This window comes from Peromyscus leucopus, chromosome 11, assembly GCF_004664715.2.
Source record: "Peromyscus leucopus breed LL Stock chromosome 11, UCI_PerLeu_2.1, whole genome shotgun sequence".
Classification (NCBI taxonomy): Eukaryota; Metazoa; Chordata; class Mammalia; order Rodentia; family Cricetidae; genus Peromyscus; species Peromyscus leucopus.
In genome coordinates this window covers 54,665,220-54,681,891 of record NC_051072.1, presented here as the reverse complement: position 1 = coordinate 54,681,891, position 16,672 = coordinate 54,665,220, and the positions used below count along the sequence as shown (strand labels likewise).

Genomic DNA, 16,672 nt, shown 5'->3' with positions numbered 1-16,672 from the left:
GTTGGGTACTCAGTAACAACCCAAGTGTCTTCAGGGGGAAAGTGGGAGTGAGTGGGGAGTCAGGGAGGAAAGAGTCCCTGTCTAGAAACTAGCCAAATGGGATTTATGAGCGTTGATTGAGTCGTGGCTTTAAGAGGAAAAAGGACTGTAAAAATGGAGCAGTATAGACAAGGCACTGGATATAAGGAGACTTTTTTCTTGGGTGGATTAATTGTCTTGTCGCTAGGTGGGAAATAGTCTTATTTTAGGAGGTGCATGCTGAAGCATTTAGGGATGAAATATTAGGAGATCTCATTTGCAAATGGCTCAAAAAAAAAAGAAAACAACTCTTGTGTCTATACTTTAGATCAGGAAAACAATAAGGGGGGGTGTTAACAGCAAACGTGAATCTTGGTGTTGGGTACACAGATGCTCCTTGCCTATTCTTGCCTATGTATGTCTGTGTTTGACATTATCATCATAAAATTGAAGAGCAGATGCAGGGTGGGTAAGTGCCCTGCCCTCACCTCATTCTCCTGCCTGCCTCTTCTGCCAAGCCAGGGGTGGAGGCTAATGCAGCATTGATTGACATCCCGGCTTCCTTCCGCCTTCCGGGTGGAGGTGACCTTTGTCTCAGGGTATGTGTTCTGGTAATCTAAGAAAGCGGGCCAGCGGGCACCACCTGGATCTGGTTTTGTGTGCACTTTGTTCTCCTGACGATAAGAACTGGGAAAAGATGGAGACCTCACATTCTAAGGTGCACACCCGAGCTCTGAACATCTTTCTTGTACAGTTAGAGCTTGGCGAAGACTAGATACAGGATATATATATATATATATATATATATATATATACACACACACACACACACACACACACACACACACACACACACACACACACACACACACACGCCCTGCAACTGTAAGTTCCTCCCAGCTCTCTGTTTGGATGATGGATTATTGTCACTTCCTGAGTCATTCTCCTCTTGTGCCCACCCACCCCCCAGAGACTTTTGTTGGGGGGTCTTCATGACAATTTTGTAACATTATTTTCTGTAAGAGGTTGTCCTGGTGACCCACGGTTATTGTGCCTGTGACAGTGAGGTTGGGTGTCCTAGACAGGAGATGTAGTTAGTGGCTTTTTTCCCAGGTGGTTTCTGAGGGAGTGTGGGGACAGACCTGGCAGTTAACAGCAGAGAGTGCCCCCCGCTGAGGAGTGGTGAGCCTGGGCCCTGTGGTTAACAAAGATCTATAGAGCAGATCTATTTCCCCTTGATGGGGAGGCTGTCTCAGCAGGTGGCTGCCTTTCAGTGCCGTTAGCCAAATGGGGACATTTCACAGAACACAACCTACTCAAGTCCCCTGCTGCGTTCCCAGATTGTCCCTTGCCCAGCTATCCTGACTCTGGCTTGGAGCTGGTGATGCTGCCTTGTTAGTCAGCCTAGAATATCAGGGCAGTTCACTGTGGGCAGCAGTTAGAGAATTTGCTGGGAACCCACTCTTACCTCATGGTTCAAAACAGAAGAATGGCGGCCTCATCTCAGCCCTCCTGTTATGAGCATGGGTCCTTGTTTGGGGGGAGAGGAAGTGGTCTTCGGGTACAGATAGAGAAAGTGCTTTATTTTCTAAGCTGAAGCCTGTGGATCCGTAAATAGTCCTGCCTTAGGACCGCTGTCCTAAGCCTTCAGGCCTGAGGTTTTACAGCCTTTCTCTTCAGAGATCACAGCCTCATCACACTCCTGACTCGGAGCAGAGCTCATGGGGCAGCACAGCATTGCCACTGAGGTACAAGCCGCCTGAGAGCTCACGCCAGAGCCCTGCAGTTCAGCAAGGGGACAAATGTATTCTGAACAGCCATTTGCAACAGAAGAGGGACAAGGGCAAGAATGGGCTGGAAGGAATAGCAAGTTGGTTTTCCAATCAGCCAGTGTGTGTTTGTCCAGAGGGCTCTCTACTTAACAGGCTGGGCAGGTGCAGCCTCCCAGGGCCTCCAGGGAGTCCTCCCGGCTCCTTTTCCAATTCTCATTCAGCACGATCATTTTCACTATAAACAATCTCCCGTGAAACTCTCTTGTTTCTCCGAAGGCTTTTCAGGTCTGCAGTGTTTATTTGGTAAGAAGTGCTTGGGGGCGACACCTGTTTGTGGTTCGTGGGAATCTTCTCTCTCCAGTTGAATTGGGAAGTCTGGCTTAGACAGGGCAGGAGCACCAAGTGAGATCATCGCCAGGCAGGCTTTGACAGGAGCGAGCGACAGCTCCATCATCTCCAAATGGCCTGCGATCAGTCTCTCCATCATCATGACCTCTGGTCTACAGAGCACCCCTGCTGGGTCAGCTCTCAGTGGCGGGGGGGGGGGGGGGGGGGAGCTGCTGGGGTGGGGGTGGGGTGGAGTTGGTGCTTTCACGGGCTCCCGTTCCCCTCTTACAACTGTCTCATGAGGGAGAAGCAGCCTTGCAGTTTCCATGTAGGTGGTGGTTTTAGTCCGGGGTTTGTTTCTGTTGCTGAGACGAAACACCATGACCAAAAAGCAAGTTGGGGAGGAAAGGGTTTATTCAGCTCACACTTCAGCATTGCTGTTCATCACTGAAGGAAGCCAGGACAGGAACACAAACAGGACAAGGACCTGGAGGCAGGAGCTGATGCAGAGGCCATGGAGGGATGCTGCTTCCTGGCTTGCTTCCCATGGCTTGCTCAGCCTGCTTTCTTATAGAACCCAGGACCACAGCCCAGGGATGGAAGGAACCACCCGCCATGGGCCGGACCCTCCCCCATTGATTATTACTAATTGAGAAAATGCCTCACAGCTGGATCTCACGGAGGCTTTTCCTCAGCTGAGGCGCCTTCCTCTGATGACTCTAGCTTGTGCCAAGTTGACACACAAAACCAGCCAGGACAGTTTGAGATGAAGACACACTGGGAAGTTACTTATCCACACGGCCAGGCAGTATAGAGCCCAGATCTGAGGGAGTCCGAAAGGTTTTTAGCGGAACACACCGCTTCTCCCTTAACCAAGCACAGCATAGCCCGGCAGTTGACACACATATGTCCTTAGTGTTATGCAGACTGTGTCTTAGGAATAACATCCCATGTAACTACTGTGACTCAACTTAAATACTTCCTGTTTCACGGGATGAGTACAGTCTCGGCTCACTGGAGTGTCAGCCAGCAAGCAGAGTCCTGGTGTGTGGCAAACCAACCGCCATTTTAAGCTTTGATAGTGGACTTTGTTATTTCCCCATTTCCCTCCCTCTCCCACAATTGCCTTGCCTCACCCAAGCCCAGCGTTTCAAGGGGCTCTTTGTAGTTCTCATGGCGTTGACATGACCTCGGTTAATGAGATGCAATCATTCAGAGAGGGCCGTACGCCCAGATGTCAGATCGGAGCTGTGTGATCCTGCCTGACCTTGGAGAGGGGACAGAGAACTGGGGCTGCAGGCCAGCCGTGCCAACCCCTGATCGAGGGTTCAATCTCTGAAGGAAGGTTGAGCCACTGGGGCAAAAGTCCTCTGGTAATGAAGTCATGTGTCCTCAGGAGCAAGAATGAGCTCTCTGTGATATCAGGAACAATGAGCATGTTGAGTCTAAGACCTGGGGTGAATGGAAACTCAGGCCAGTTCAAGAGATGCATTCTTCAAGGACAACTTTATGTTGTCAACAAGTGGACCCAGCTGTAATGATGCCCAGTTAATGGTCATCAGTCACCACTTTGAATGACTTTTCTCACGTCATGACCTCTTTAAGGCTTTTCGAAAAGTTTTTAACTATCATAAATTAACTTCTCCAAAACAATGTGAGGAATGGATGGGAAATAAGCTCGGGCAGCAGTGTCTTGTCTGTTCTTTCTCCTGGGATCATTTCCCTTTACATTCTTACTCAGCTAGGAACCCAATGCTTGGCTGGTAATCTGATTTCCAGGTTGTTGTTGAAGGTCGTTACTCTCTGCCGTTAAATAGGGAGAGAAAAAAAAACAACAACAACAACTGGCGATGTTTTAGAGAACTTGGCTTCTGTGATAGCACAGCGTGGCCACTGCCTCACAAACTCTACACGGGGCTGCCAGTCCTGCCTGCATCTGTCGGTGATGTTTGGCTGCTGGGGCCGTGTCCCGGGTTGCCAGTGCCCCAGCAGAAGGTTGGTGGGAGCCAGATAAGGTCCCCCATGGCCCGGCACTCCGTGTGGCCACAAAGAACGAGGAACAATGGCATCCAGAAAGTGCCCTGGGCTGGGAGCTGAGAGCTGAGCGCGGGAAGGTGGGCGGGAAGGTGGCGGGGCGGGCGGGCGGGCGGGCGTCCCCGGGTGGGGCGGCGCGGGGCGGGGCGGGGCGGGGCGTGGTCAGCCGCTCTCACCCTCCTCCTCCTCTCTGGACATAGGTGAGGCCGCTGGCCGTAGGACTTCCCACTCCGCATGAATGCTGCCAGACCGGGACCGGGACCTCACTCCTTCTGCCGCCTTGCACCGCGCGGGACTAGGCGACCCTTGCCGCGACTTCCTTCCCGAACCCCCTCGCATCTCACCGCTGTCTGTCTGGATTGACCCCTGAGGACTCCTGCCTCGCTTTCCCACCGTGATCATCAATATGTGTCATGTCATTGTCACCTGCCGCTCGATGCTCTGGACCCTCCTGAGTATCGTAGTGGCCTTTGCCGAGCTCGTCGCCTTCATGAGCGCGGACTGGCTGATCGGGAAAGCCAAGACCCGAGGCGCCGAGCCGGCGGGCACCGACTCGGAGCCCTACTACCTGGGCATCCTCTGCATGCGCGCCCCGGGCATGCAGCAAGTCCCTCGGGACACACTGTGGGGGGCCTACGCCAAGAGCTTCGGGGACATCGCCAGCGGCTTCTGGCAGGCTACTGCTATTTTCCTGGCCGTGGGGATCTTCATTCTCTGCGTGGTGGCCTTGGTGTCCGTCTTCACCATGTGCGTGCAAAGCATCATGAAGAAAAGCATTTTCAACGTCTGCGGGCTCCTGCAGGGAATCGCAGGTGAGTGCTGGGGTGAGGGGAGGAGCCTGAGCTGGGGACTCCCTGCACGTGTTCCCAGCCTCCCCTGAAGAGGGCTGGCCAGAGTCCCTTTACCTTGGGGTCAGTCTTTTCAGCTGTAAGCTCCAGGATTGCGATCTGTCATTGCATGCCGCTTCTCCTTGGGTGTTTCTTCCAGATCTGAGTTGTTGGGTTTTGTTTGAGTAACTGTTCCTACTTTTCGCTTTCCTCACTTAATTAAAACTGTGCGGGGTTGGGGAGCGGCAAATCTGAGGGGTTTGATCAGAACTAGTCTCAGCTGCAGCAAGAACTCTCTGTTAACATAGAAAGACATTGCTTTGGTTCCCGCGTATACTTAAGAGGCAGAGAGGTTGTCCTCTCACCCCGGTGAGTTCAGCTTTGGGCCTGGAAGACTCCAGCCAGGAAGGGATTAGCATCAGCTGCTCCGGGTTTAATGATGTTTCCACTTAAATTGTCTCCTGGAGCCTGACAGAATGTTCTGTGCAGTCAGATCAGAAGATGCAAAGCTAACGTCCATTTTTCTGGGCATGTCTCACTAATGAGCTTGTTGGAAATGGGTGGAAAGCCTGAGTTCTTGACAGTGATCCAGGAGGAAAGGCTGTAAGAAAAGGTCTGTGGGCCCTGGTTTCTCCAAAGGGTTGACCCAAGGCAGCAGCCCTTAGCCCAGGCTGGAGGGACTGCCTTTGTGCATTTGAGTTAGAAAGCATCCCCCAAATGTAGACGGAACAGGGGAGCACTCCCATTTTAAACGGGGAGCACTCCCATTTTAAAAGGGGTACTGAATTTCAGCCATGGTATGTGTGTGGGGGAGCAGAAGTTTACCTCAGCCCTGGGCCCTTCAGCAGTGGAAACCAGCTGAGCCCTGGAGCCAGAGAGGTGGAGAACCAGCCGTCCCTATGGGAACTACCTCCACTCAGCCTCAGAGCAAACTCTTGAGTTCAGCCAGGCTGCTTCCAAATAAACAGATCAAATGACAGGTCCTTTTCCAAACAGCTGATAAGATAACATTTTCTGTTCTTCAGATCCTGGGGGAGCATTGCATGCTGTGATTAAGGCTGGGGTAATGGGCTGAGAGATGACAGAATCTTTTCCCCAGCCAGACCTGGCCGTCTTCAGGCACTTACTTGCCTGACAGGATCCGCTGTGCCAGGAATGGCCCAGGCAGATGTATGTAGACACTCGGAATCTGCTAGACCAAGTTTCTATCTTCCATCTTTGCTACTAGCTGGGAGATCCACGTTGGGGGCAGAGTACCACCTCTCTGTGCAAAGTGGGGAGACTAGACCGGGAGGTCACCTTAGTGTTTGTTTGTTTTAATCTTGGGGTGTAATTCTGAGGAGCTCTCTGCCTTTGGACTCACATCTGAAATCTGAAGTCTGTCCTTCCCTGTTTCAACTCCCAGAAACATTAAAGGCAGAGGGCTTGGATCCTTTCTCTTTTCAGTTTCTTGTCCTTGGACATAGTGCCTCAGGTGTCTGTCTTAAAACGTTCCTGAAGTATTCCCAAAGGGTTTTAAAAAGTCAGTCTAAACACACAGCCTGTACCCAGGATTCACTCATCCTCTTGAAGAGCCCTGGTTAGCCAGAAAGGAAGGATTGACATCCCAACCAGGTCCGATAGACCTTCCATGCTGAGAGACTCATGATGTGCCGTCCTTGGGAGAGCTCTTCCCCTGAGAAGCTCACAGAAATATCTGTGCTCTGGGAAGAAAAAAAAAAAGGGAGAGAGAGAGAGGGGGGGGGGAAGGAGAGGAAAGGAAAGGAAAGGAGAGGAGAGGAAAGGAAAGGAAAGGAAAGGAAAGGAAAGAAAAAAGTGGATTTATAGCTTGGGGTGAGACATCTGGGCTCCAACACGTCTTTTGTAGTTTTGGGGTGCAAAGTCGAGGCATCCTTTACCTTTTTTTGGTCTTGAAGACTATTCCCATGCAGCTTGTTTTGTTCTTATGTTTCTGTTTCAAAAACTTCCTTGAACATAGGCAATCCTCCTGCCTCAATTTCTAGGCGCTGGCATCACAGGCATGGGCCGTCACATACAGCTTCACGGGTGGTTTTTAACCAGGGTCATTCCAGTAAACTCCATCCCTGAGGATGAGTTAGCCCAGCACATCTGTTTATGCCCTTGTCTGCTGCGCCTCCCAACCGGCAAGGAAACATCTTTTGCAGAGTTCAGTGTGTATTCACACCAGTGAATTTTTATGACCCCTCTCCCTGCCTGCATAGAGTGGTTGGGAAGAGTTAAGAAGGTAGTACACCTCATGGGCCAGCCTGCTAGAGGTGGCAGTTCCGAAAGTCTGAGCTTTCTAAAGAAATCGGAATTTTCTGTCCACCCCCGTGACTCGGGCACATTTCAGAAATTCTGAGGTTACTCACGGTTTTAAGTTGGCAAGCGGCGGACGGCCTTCCTGTCTAGCACTCTGCTCTCTAGGGGGCACAGGCTTAAGGTGATGGTCGCAAATATAGAAAAGGCATGCTTCTTTGTCCAAAGCCGGGCTAACAGTGCACCACAGGGAGATGGCTATGGATGAGTTATTCTTCCCGTGTTCCCATGTCTGCTAGAGGGACTCAGGGGCTCCTCCTCCTAGGATGGAGGTCCACACCAGGCAGGTCAACCCTGTGTAGGCGGCAGGCCTGGTCCTGGAATATCTGGCTACCAAAGTAGCCACACCAGTGTGGAAGATACCGGCTGTCATTCTCTCCACCAGCCTCTGTAGGAGCATCAGAGAATGGCTGCCCTGAGGCGGTCCTCTGCTACGCCCCCTTGTGGTCTGCTTACATTGAAGCAAGTGGAGATCAAGGAAGCTAGTGCTGAGATAGAATTTCTTCTTCCTTCTTCTTCTTCTTCCTCCTCCTCCTCCTCCTCCTCCTTCTTCCTTCCTTCCTTCCTCTTCTTCTTCTTCTTCTTTTTTTTTTTTTTTTTGGTTTTTCAAGACAGGGTTTCTCTGTGTAGCTTTGGGCCTTTCCTGGAACTCGCTTTGTAGACCAGGCTGGCCTCGAACTCACAGAGATCCGCCTGGCTCTGCCTCCCAAGTGCTGGGATTAAAGGCGTGGGCCACCACCGCCCAGCTAGAATTTCTTCTTACCCTGTGGCAAAATGACACTTCAAGAAGTGACTGACGGGACATAAAACTATGAGATGACATAAGCATATTCCCTAGGTATACCTAATTTTAAAAAGTAAATAGTCCGCAGGCTTATGTAGAGATATAAACCGTGAACTGGATGTGGTGGCATATGTCTGTGATCTGAGGACTTGGGAGAGGGAGGCAGAAGGATGGCTCGTAAGCTCAAGTCTAGCCTGGGCTACATATCAAGACCCTCTCTCAGAACAAAGTATACCTTTAAAATACTGGTGTTTTGGCTTTAGAGTTACGTGTGGAAGATTCCACCTCTGTAGAAATTTCTACCTGGTGCTTTAAAAGCAACAACTCTAGCTAGCTGAAAATGCAGGATCTGTTTCTCGAGGCTGGACCTAAGGGTAGCCAGGAAGCTGATCATTCCTCCCTTCACACAGAAGACCTGGAGCTCAGCAGTCGCCGCGGGCCATCTCTAGAGTTAGGATTTACCTTACGACTGTGAAACACTGGCCGGTTTAGCCCACTTCTCTGAGCTCCAGGTCCGCTCACTTGGAAACAGGTGTAATCATAGCACACAGCTCAAGGCTGTTTGAGAATTAAATGGGACAATAAGTTAGCAAGACAAGCCTGATGTTTGGGGTTTAGGAAATCATGGTGGCTCTATGGTGGCTATGAACGTGCTTCTGCTCTCTTGCCAAGTTTTAGGATGTTTTTATGTTTCTTAAGGATTTCTGTGTTCTAAGGAATAGGTCATCTTTTACAAACCTTTGGAATTAGCCTATTGTCTTCAGGGCCTGTATTTTCTGCTCTGGTTCCTCGATTGCCTGCCTGGGATGAGGTTGTAGGGCGCAGGTGGAGAGCCGACCTGAGGTCTTGGACCCTTAGATCTTTCTTAGACCACCGTTCCCAGAAACAGAGGAGTGCAGAGCCATGTCTTCCTCTCTCCCACACGCACACTTCCCTAGGCTCTCTTCCTGGAGGCAGTGTCCACACTTGAGTCTGCCTGCAGGTGGCTGCAGAAACTCCAGACTAGCCCGCACTAGAGGAGAGCATGGCCGGGACTTGGCAAAGCCCGCGGCACACATGCGTTCAGATTCCTCTGGGATTCGTTACAAAAGCTGGGTAGCCAGCCAGCAGGCCTGCTTTTTGCCAGCTGTCTTCCTTAGGTTGTGACCTGGATGTAATCCATAGTGAAACCGTAGAATGCAAAGATCCAGGTTTTCCATGACAGCATCAAGCAGTTTGTTTTTGGAAATGCATAGAGAGTGAACATTGAAGTCCATGGAATCCCCAGTGATTCAGGTTTGGGACAGAAGCCATTGAAATGAGCTCAGGACTTGGCTCGGTTGTGTTGGCAGGGACCGTTCTGCTGAGATTTGCCATGAGGGTTTCTGGGCCTGTCTGTCCGCTGTCCTCCAGTCCTTTCTCACGAGCCTCTTTCTGTCTGTTGGCTCTCATAGCCTCGACTCCCTCCAGCTCTCTGTCTGTCCGTGTGATCTCAGCCTAACAGGACATCCTCAACGACCTGTCCCACCGTTCTGACCAGACAGACTACTATACTCTGCCTCCGCAGGTCTGCTATGGAGGGTGTCAGTCATAGAGCCTGGGCCATGAAGGGCCTGGTATGTATGGTTCTGCTTCCTTAAAGGTGAACAGAACAGTCGAGAGCGAGGGAAGACTGGGAAAAGTGAAAAGGGGTAAAAGAATGTGAGAGGACAAGGAAGGCTTGGCTTTGGTAACTGTGACACCGCCTTTGTGGTGAATCTGAGTGTGGATGGTGACTGGGCGTGGGCAGCTGCCACCCAGGCTTTGTATTCATCAATGTGAGCGTGTGTAGAGGGAGGGGCGGGCATGTGAAACGCCACCATTGCAAGCCACGCAGCCTTCCTCCATGAACCCAAATGTGAGCGGCGCCGTGGAGGTCATGTCAGACGCCATGAGTTCTATCCGGGATTGACCTTCTGGAACCAGGGTCCGGGGGGCACGAGTGAGTGGGTATGAGGTGCACCGTGACTGCCATCTGGGATGGGTGGCACTGCTTTTCTTCCATAGAGTGAAATACAACAGCAGCATTGGGATGGAGCCCCTAGCGCGCCATGGATACTTTTCTCCTTGTTCATTCATCCAAGGTCAGAAAGATGAGCTCGCTAAGGAAGAGGAGAGAAATGAAGTCAGGGACTTGGAGAGCAAAAGAGCCTGGCCATAATTTTACCCCTGAGATGGTCACCTCCTTCTCCCAAGAAGGTACTGTGACCGTGGTGAGCCACTCCAAAGCTCACCAAAGAGAGGAGAATTGTGAGTACATGCCAGCTTTCCTTCTTGGTGAAAGCCAGGCCCTGAGGACTTCCGGCCGTCAATGGGGGCTCTTGAGTTCGCTAAGTAGATAGCATCTCTGTTATCAGTTTCATGCTTGAATCAATTAAGAATGTCACAGATTGGACCTGCAGAGATGGCTCAGCAGTTAAGAGCGCGTGCTGCTCTTTGAGAGGACCCAGGTTCTGTTACCAGAACCTGTATTGGGTGGTTCACAACCACCGTGACTCCAGCTCCAAGGAAAATTCAACTTCTCTGGCCTCTCCAAAGGCACCAGTACACACACACACACACACACACACACACACACACACAGAGAGAGAGAGAGAGAGAGAGAGAGAGAGAGAGAGAGAGAGAGAGAGAGAGAGAGTGTTTTAAGAAATAAAAATAAATAGAAACGAATGCCACTAATGGATACATTTACAGATTGATCAGCCTTTAGTAATCCCTTGGTTGGAAGTAGAGAATATGTGTTATAAGACAGGTCAGCATGAAACGTCAATCCAAGGAGATGTCATTAGATACATACTAAGAACACATATTTGTAGACTGGGATCTACAAGTTTCTTGAACTCCTACTTCCAAGATGTATTAGAGAGTTACCATTTCATAAACTGTATCTAAAGAAGCATAAAGATGTATAAACGTATATCATCATATATAAAAGGAGTCAAGAATCCAACCATATTATGAAGTAAAAGACTAGTCCTAAACACAAACAGACCAAGCAGCTGTCAATGTGAGGAAATCAGAGACTGGGATGTAGTTTTTCCAGGATCTGTTGTAAGGTCCTGAAGAAAATTGCAGACTCTCTTAAAATTCAGATACAGTGTTGGATCTGCAAGTAAAATGTAAAAATGGTTTGCCATGGCAACTACTTCATTGTAGACATAAATTATCCTGGAGCCATTGATGATCTATGTTCAACCTACATTAACAAATAATGGCCTAAACATGGTTCTGAATATTTGCTTGAGCAGTTGGGACAGTTGTTTTAAGAGCTTAAGGCAATGGTGGTACTCGCCTAAGCTGTAAAACCACTTGAAAAACAGTCACATCTCTCTGCTGTAGCACAAATATGAATTCATCATTTAATAGTGTTCTTCAAAGTAGCTTTAGTAAATGGCCAGCACACACACACACACACACACACACACACACACACACACACACACACACACTCCCACCCACCCTAAAAAATACACATATTGAGAATGTAAAGCCAGTATTAAAAAAAACTGCACATACTTGTAATCCTAGTACTCAGGCAGGAGAATGGGAAGTTCAAGGCCAGTGTAGGCTACATGGTCAGATCCTGTCTAAGAAAACCGAGGGCGGGCCCTAGAGCTCAGTGGTCCTGAAGCTCGTTTGGTATGTATGAGGCCCTTTGTTCTGGCCCCAGCACTGAGGAAAACAAACAGAGGAAAGAAAGACGAAACAGTGCCTGTCTGTGTCCATACACTCAGTCCGAGGGCAGAGGGGCTCTGTTGTCAGGCCAATCCCGGTGACTCGGTGTTGAGAGGTGACTTCTGGTGTGTCGTGGGAATGACTTAACATCTGCACCTGGAGACCTTAGTGGGCACGAGTTCATTTACTGTCTGGAAGTTCTCACCCTCAATCACGTAAGGGGTTTTGGATCTTTTTAAGTGTCTTTGAGGGATGGGGGTGGGGTGTAGCTCCCGAGAGTCCATGCTTAGTGTGCATGAAGCCCTGGGGTCAATCTCTAGCACTAAGGAGGGGAAAAAAAAAGTATCTTTTAGAGTGACACACTATTTCTTTTCATATGTACGTGCATGTGCCTAGGTGTGCATATGTGGACCACATGTGTTCAGAGGTCAGAAGAGGGCATCGGGGGTCCTGGAACTGGAGTTCCAGGCAGTTGTGAGTTGTCTGATGTGGGTACTGGGAACCAAACTCAGGCAACAGCAGGAAGTGCTCTAACCACTGACCCATCTCTCCAGCACCACGCACGCTTATCTTGAATTGCCAAACAGGAGCCGTCTTTTATGACTGAGTAAAATATTGATTAAATACTTTGTAAAGGTCTCCCAGTTACCCGCCCGCAGTTGATAATCAGGTTCTCTCTCTGAACAGGAAATATTCCCCATCACTGGGAGGAAATAAGAAATAAACTGGTTTGTGGGATGCATTTTTCCAGCTTGGAGTGGGAGCTGCTGCTGCTGCTGCTGCTAAGTCCGTGCTGGGAGTGATCTAGGGAGGCATGGACAGTGGAGAGACCCCATCTTCCTTCTCCTCTCCACATACTCCAAGGGCATCCAATAACTCTTAATTAGTAGCCATGAGTTTTCATAATTACAACAGCAGCTTCCTCTGGGCATCTTACTGTGCTCTGATTGTCATCCAGAGAATTCGGTGTTGGTTGCTGTGTCCTGCCGTCCTGCCCCTGACACTGGAGAGCATTTTCTTGCCAATTACTCTACCATGGGAGTGCTGTTGGTAGAAAGAGCTAGCCTACTGGATACCTCTGGGGAGATGGAGTAAGCATTACTTACAAGCCCTTTTATTATTGTTTTTAATTATTAACATCCAAAGTATCACCCAGTTCCTCTTTTCCTCTCCTTCCCCTGTTATTAATCATATACCAAGTTGACAGGCAGACAGTACCGTTCCACAAAGGCCCACCAGCCATCAGCTGACAGCCCATTTCCTTACTGGTAACCTCTGACCCCCCACCCCCTGTGAAGCTATTACTGAACATCAAAACCAGGCCCTGGCCTGCCTTAATCCATAAACTCTCAAAAGTTTTCAAAAGCAACGCAACTGTACGAAGTTTGCAGCTAGACAGTGAGGACAGAGAACTCAAAAGCAGCCTCCTTCCCTCTTACAAATGCCTGGGCTCCTCAGGTACCCCCCTGACACAGGTTCCTCAGCACATCCTCCAGAGGATTCCTGAAGAACTCTAGACCCACAGTTGCGGCCTGGGAACAGGTACCAGTGTACCCTGCTAAGATCCCCACCAGTCCACCGCAGAACACAAAGCCGAGGCCGATGTAGTGAGGATTCATAGAACCGGATATATCCATCTTAAAGAGTATTCCTTTATTTTCAGATTATAGCCTTCACCCTGTTTGTGTTATTTCCAGGGTCCTCAGTTGAGCAAAATCAATACATCGGCCTCCCACTAGTTGGCTAATGGTTCCCTCATAACTTTTACTCAAAGCTTTTGCCTTTGAATTGCTTTTCAAATTCTGCCATTGTCTGCCTCTTCTTCCCAAGGCAGACTAGACACAGCCTCCTCAGGGCCTGGGCCTGGTGGCGGGCGAGCTTAATGAAGAATGTTCCAAAGGCACTGCCCGTGAGATGCGCACAGGTCACTCCCGTGCCCGTGGGAGGACAAATCTCAGTGGCCTTTGTCAGTCTTTGTAATGTCCACCCGGGACTGACCCACGAAAATGGCTCCACCTAAGGACAGGTGTTGACCCAAAGAGAGTCCTGGGGACTGCTGAATGACTGACTCCTGGCTGTTGACATGCAAGATAACTCGAGGAAAAAAAAATAATAAAAGGGGGAAGCATAGAGGTAAATGATAACCGGCCCAGGCAGGGGTGCTCTTAACACCGACGTGAGTGAAATAGATGGTCCCTACACCACTAAACGTGATCTTCCTCTGCTGTACACACACACACACACACACACACACACACACACACACACACACACACACACACACACACACACCTCTGCATTGCACTGTCCTCAGGCTGCTGAGCAGAGGTGGTCATTTGCTCTTGCCTGGCCCCCTGGGAAGTCTTTCTGACCCCAAGCCCCTGCTATTTCTTGGGTCTCCTCCCCTGCCCCTTCTTGTGGCACCGGCTGTCTGTCTGCCCAGTCATTTCCCCCACAGCCCCCCCCACCCCCCACCGCTCCCCTCTCAGAGTGCCCTGGCCCTCCTGCAGCAGCCAGGCATAGCTAGAAAGTTTCTGAGTTTTGTGGTTAATGTGAGACTGGCCTCTAGATAACTGAAAATCAATTCCATTTAACTGACTGCCTTTTTCTGTGTGCCTCTCAACAAAGAGCCCTTTCCTGTAGTCGGGAAAAGGACTTCCATACAAGAAAGAGGCCAGCCAGTGGTTTGGCCCTGACACAGGCTTCCTTTTGGCCCAGACTCCCCACCTCCTGGGTTCATGTTATCGGCTGAAAAAGCCTTCCTCCAACTATTTCAAGAACTTGGCAAGAACTTTCCACGACGGCTTCGTGTAACAGCGCAGTGAGATCTTACCATTCTACTTTTCATTCATCCATTCAGCGAGCAAATACTCACTAAGCCTATATCACACATCAGATACTGTTTCAGGCCACTGGGACACAAAATAAGTGGCAGACCATTCTCGCCCATGTGGGATTGGTATTCAAGCTGGCAGAGACGGGAAATAACAAATGTAAGTAAATTGTGTAGGACGCTAATGGCTATAATGGGTAAAACAGCCTAGGCTTGTGAAAAAACCAGGAGTACCCTGGAGTAGTAAGGAGAAACTGCCCAGGTCGGATGGGTCAGCAAGTAGGAGTCACTGAGGAGATAAGGCTAACTAATGCCTTGGAGAGGAAGAGAAAATTGACCTGGAGGTAATCCAGAGAAAGAGCGCTCCAGGCAATCAGCAAGGCTAACATAAGGTCAGCGGGTGTTCCTGGAACTAATGTATGAGTGACCAAGAGATGAGTCAGTGACACCAAGGTTTCTGCGCTGAGCAGGCCTAAGAGTTGAACTTGAGTTTGTGCAGGTGGAGTTGGTAAGCTGAGGCACAAGAGTTCAGGTTCGGCCAGTAGTCTCGTGTTCCTTATCAGACATCCACACCTGCCGCCAGATGTGCAGGTGGGAATCCCGGTCCTGTCTTGGTTGGCTCTTTAATTAGCACTGACAGCTCTTGCCGAATTTGGCTGCAGGTGTTGAAGGGAACACCTCTCACAGGCTTAGGACAACTTCCGGGCAGTGTCCCAGAATGCAACGGGTTTCGGGAGGTCAGTCACTTCCTTGGTTGACTTGATTCGTGTTTGATGGTCACATGGGGCGAGGGACCCAGAGTGATGGGCCCCTGCTGTTGTGTGGTGGTGAGCTGAGTCAGCATACACCAGGCCTGAAGCTTTCTTTAGGTCTCAAGTCCAGAGGGAAAACGCCACAGTAGATCCCCACCACACCTCTGTGTTTCTTCAGAGACACTGGACAGGGGATGGCTGTTTGATGGTATTAGATGGTCTGCCGTGTTCCAGCTGATGGCTGTTTCAGAGTCTGAAATGTCATGAACTTTTGACCACCGATACTCAGTGTTAACCATGACATACTCAGCAGGTTTATTTATGATGGGAACCCAATTATGATGTCTCATTAGGACATTGAGTCACAACATTTATGAGCATGTGTGCAAGACATGGAAGGTTCCAGAAGGAATAAAACCTTTATATACTCAAGCAGCCCAGAGGCCCACACCAGAGACTGCGCTCTCTCCAGGGCTGAGAGCAATGACTTACAGTTGGTAACTTGGGGTATAGAAGTTGAATAACTGAAAATAACAGTGTGAGAAAGGGCTAAAAGGGAGGTCCACAGGGCAGCGAAGAATAGAGAAGTCGTCCTAACAGGAAGTGGTGACATTTGGAGTAAGATGATGGGGACATTCCTAGGCAGATGTTGAGTGCACAAGAGTGCCTTGTCTGGGAAATGGCAACCTACAGGGTCTGATCCAGTTCTTGACTGTCTCTGGCCCAGAGGTGCTGAAAGACTATGAAACTCAGTGATACCTGCTACACACACACAGGCATATGCGCGTATGCCCTCTCTCTCTCTCTCTCTCTCTCTCTCTCTCTCTCTCTCTCTCTCTCTCCACACACACACACACACACACACACACACACCATGACCCTCAACGACGTGGGCAACCATGCAAGGACAAGCCCCGAGTGTGCACTCACTGGCGTCCCCTTGTCCATCCTTCTCCAGGGACTTTAGGGTGCCCTGTAGCTTCACAATCTCTGGATTATGACTAAGAGGAAGTGGTCAGTGCTCTGTCTCACTGTGATGCTCCACAGGTAGCCGACTTTCATTCCTGCTCTTAGAAAATGTACTCCGGCAAACAGGTCTCTAGACAGTTTGTGGTGTTCCGTGAGGAGGCCCTCTGAGGAGCAGGGAATGTCACATGGGGATTCAGCTTGCACAGACAGACATTCCAGAGGGTAGGACTGCAATGTTCACTGTTGGGCGGGGGAAATCGCCCCTGTGTAAGCAGTGGGTGATCCACAAAGAGAAGGCTGGGCCTTGCTCCCTGACCTGCCACTGGTGGGGCAGTGCTGTGGAT

General features: G+C 49.9%; 1 protein-coding gene across 2 annotated transcripts in view; it reads left to right on the top strand.

The window, feature by feature from the left end:
- Window positions 1–16,672, top strand: part of Lhfpl2 (LHFPL tetraspan subfamily member 2) — a 155,130-nt gene that overhangs the window by 127,294 nt on the left and 11,164 nt on the right. For both annotated transcript variants that reach the window (XM_028871647.2, XM_028871648.2), the window contains exon 3: window positions 4,352–4,963. In XM_028871647.2, coding sequence (XP_028727480.1) covers window positions 4,558–4,963 — 406 coding nt within the window. In that variant the 5' untranslated portion in view covers window positions 4,352–4,557. The remainder of the gene's footprint in view (window positions 1–4,351; window positions 4,964–16,672) is intronic.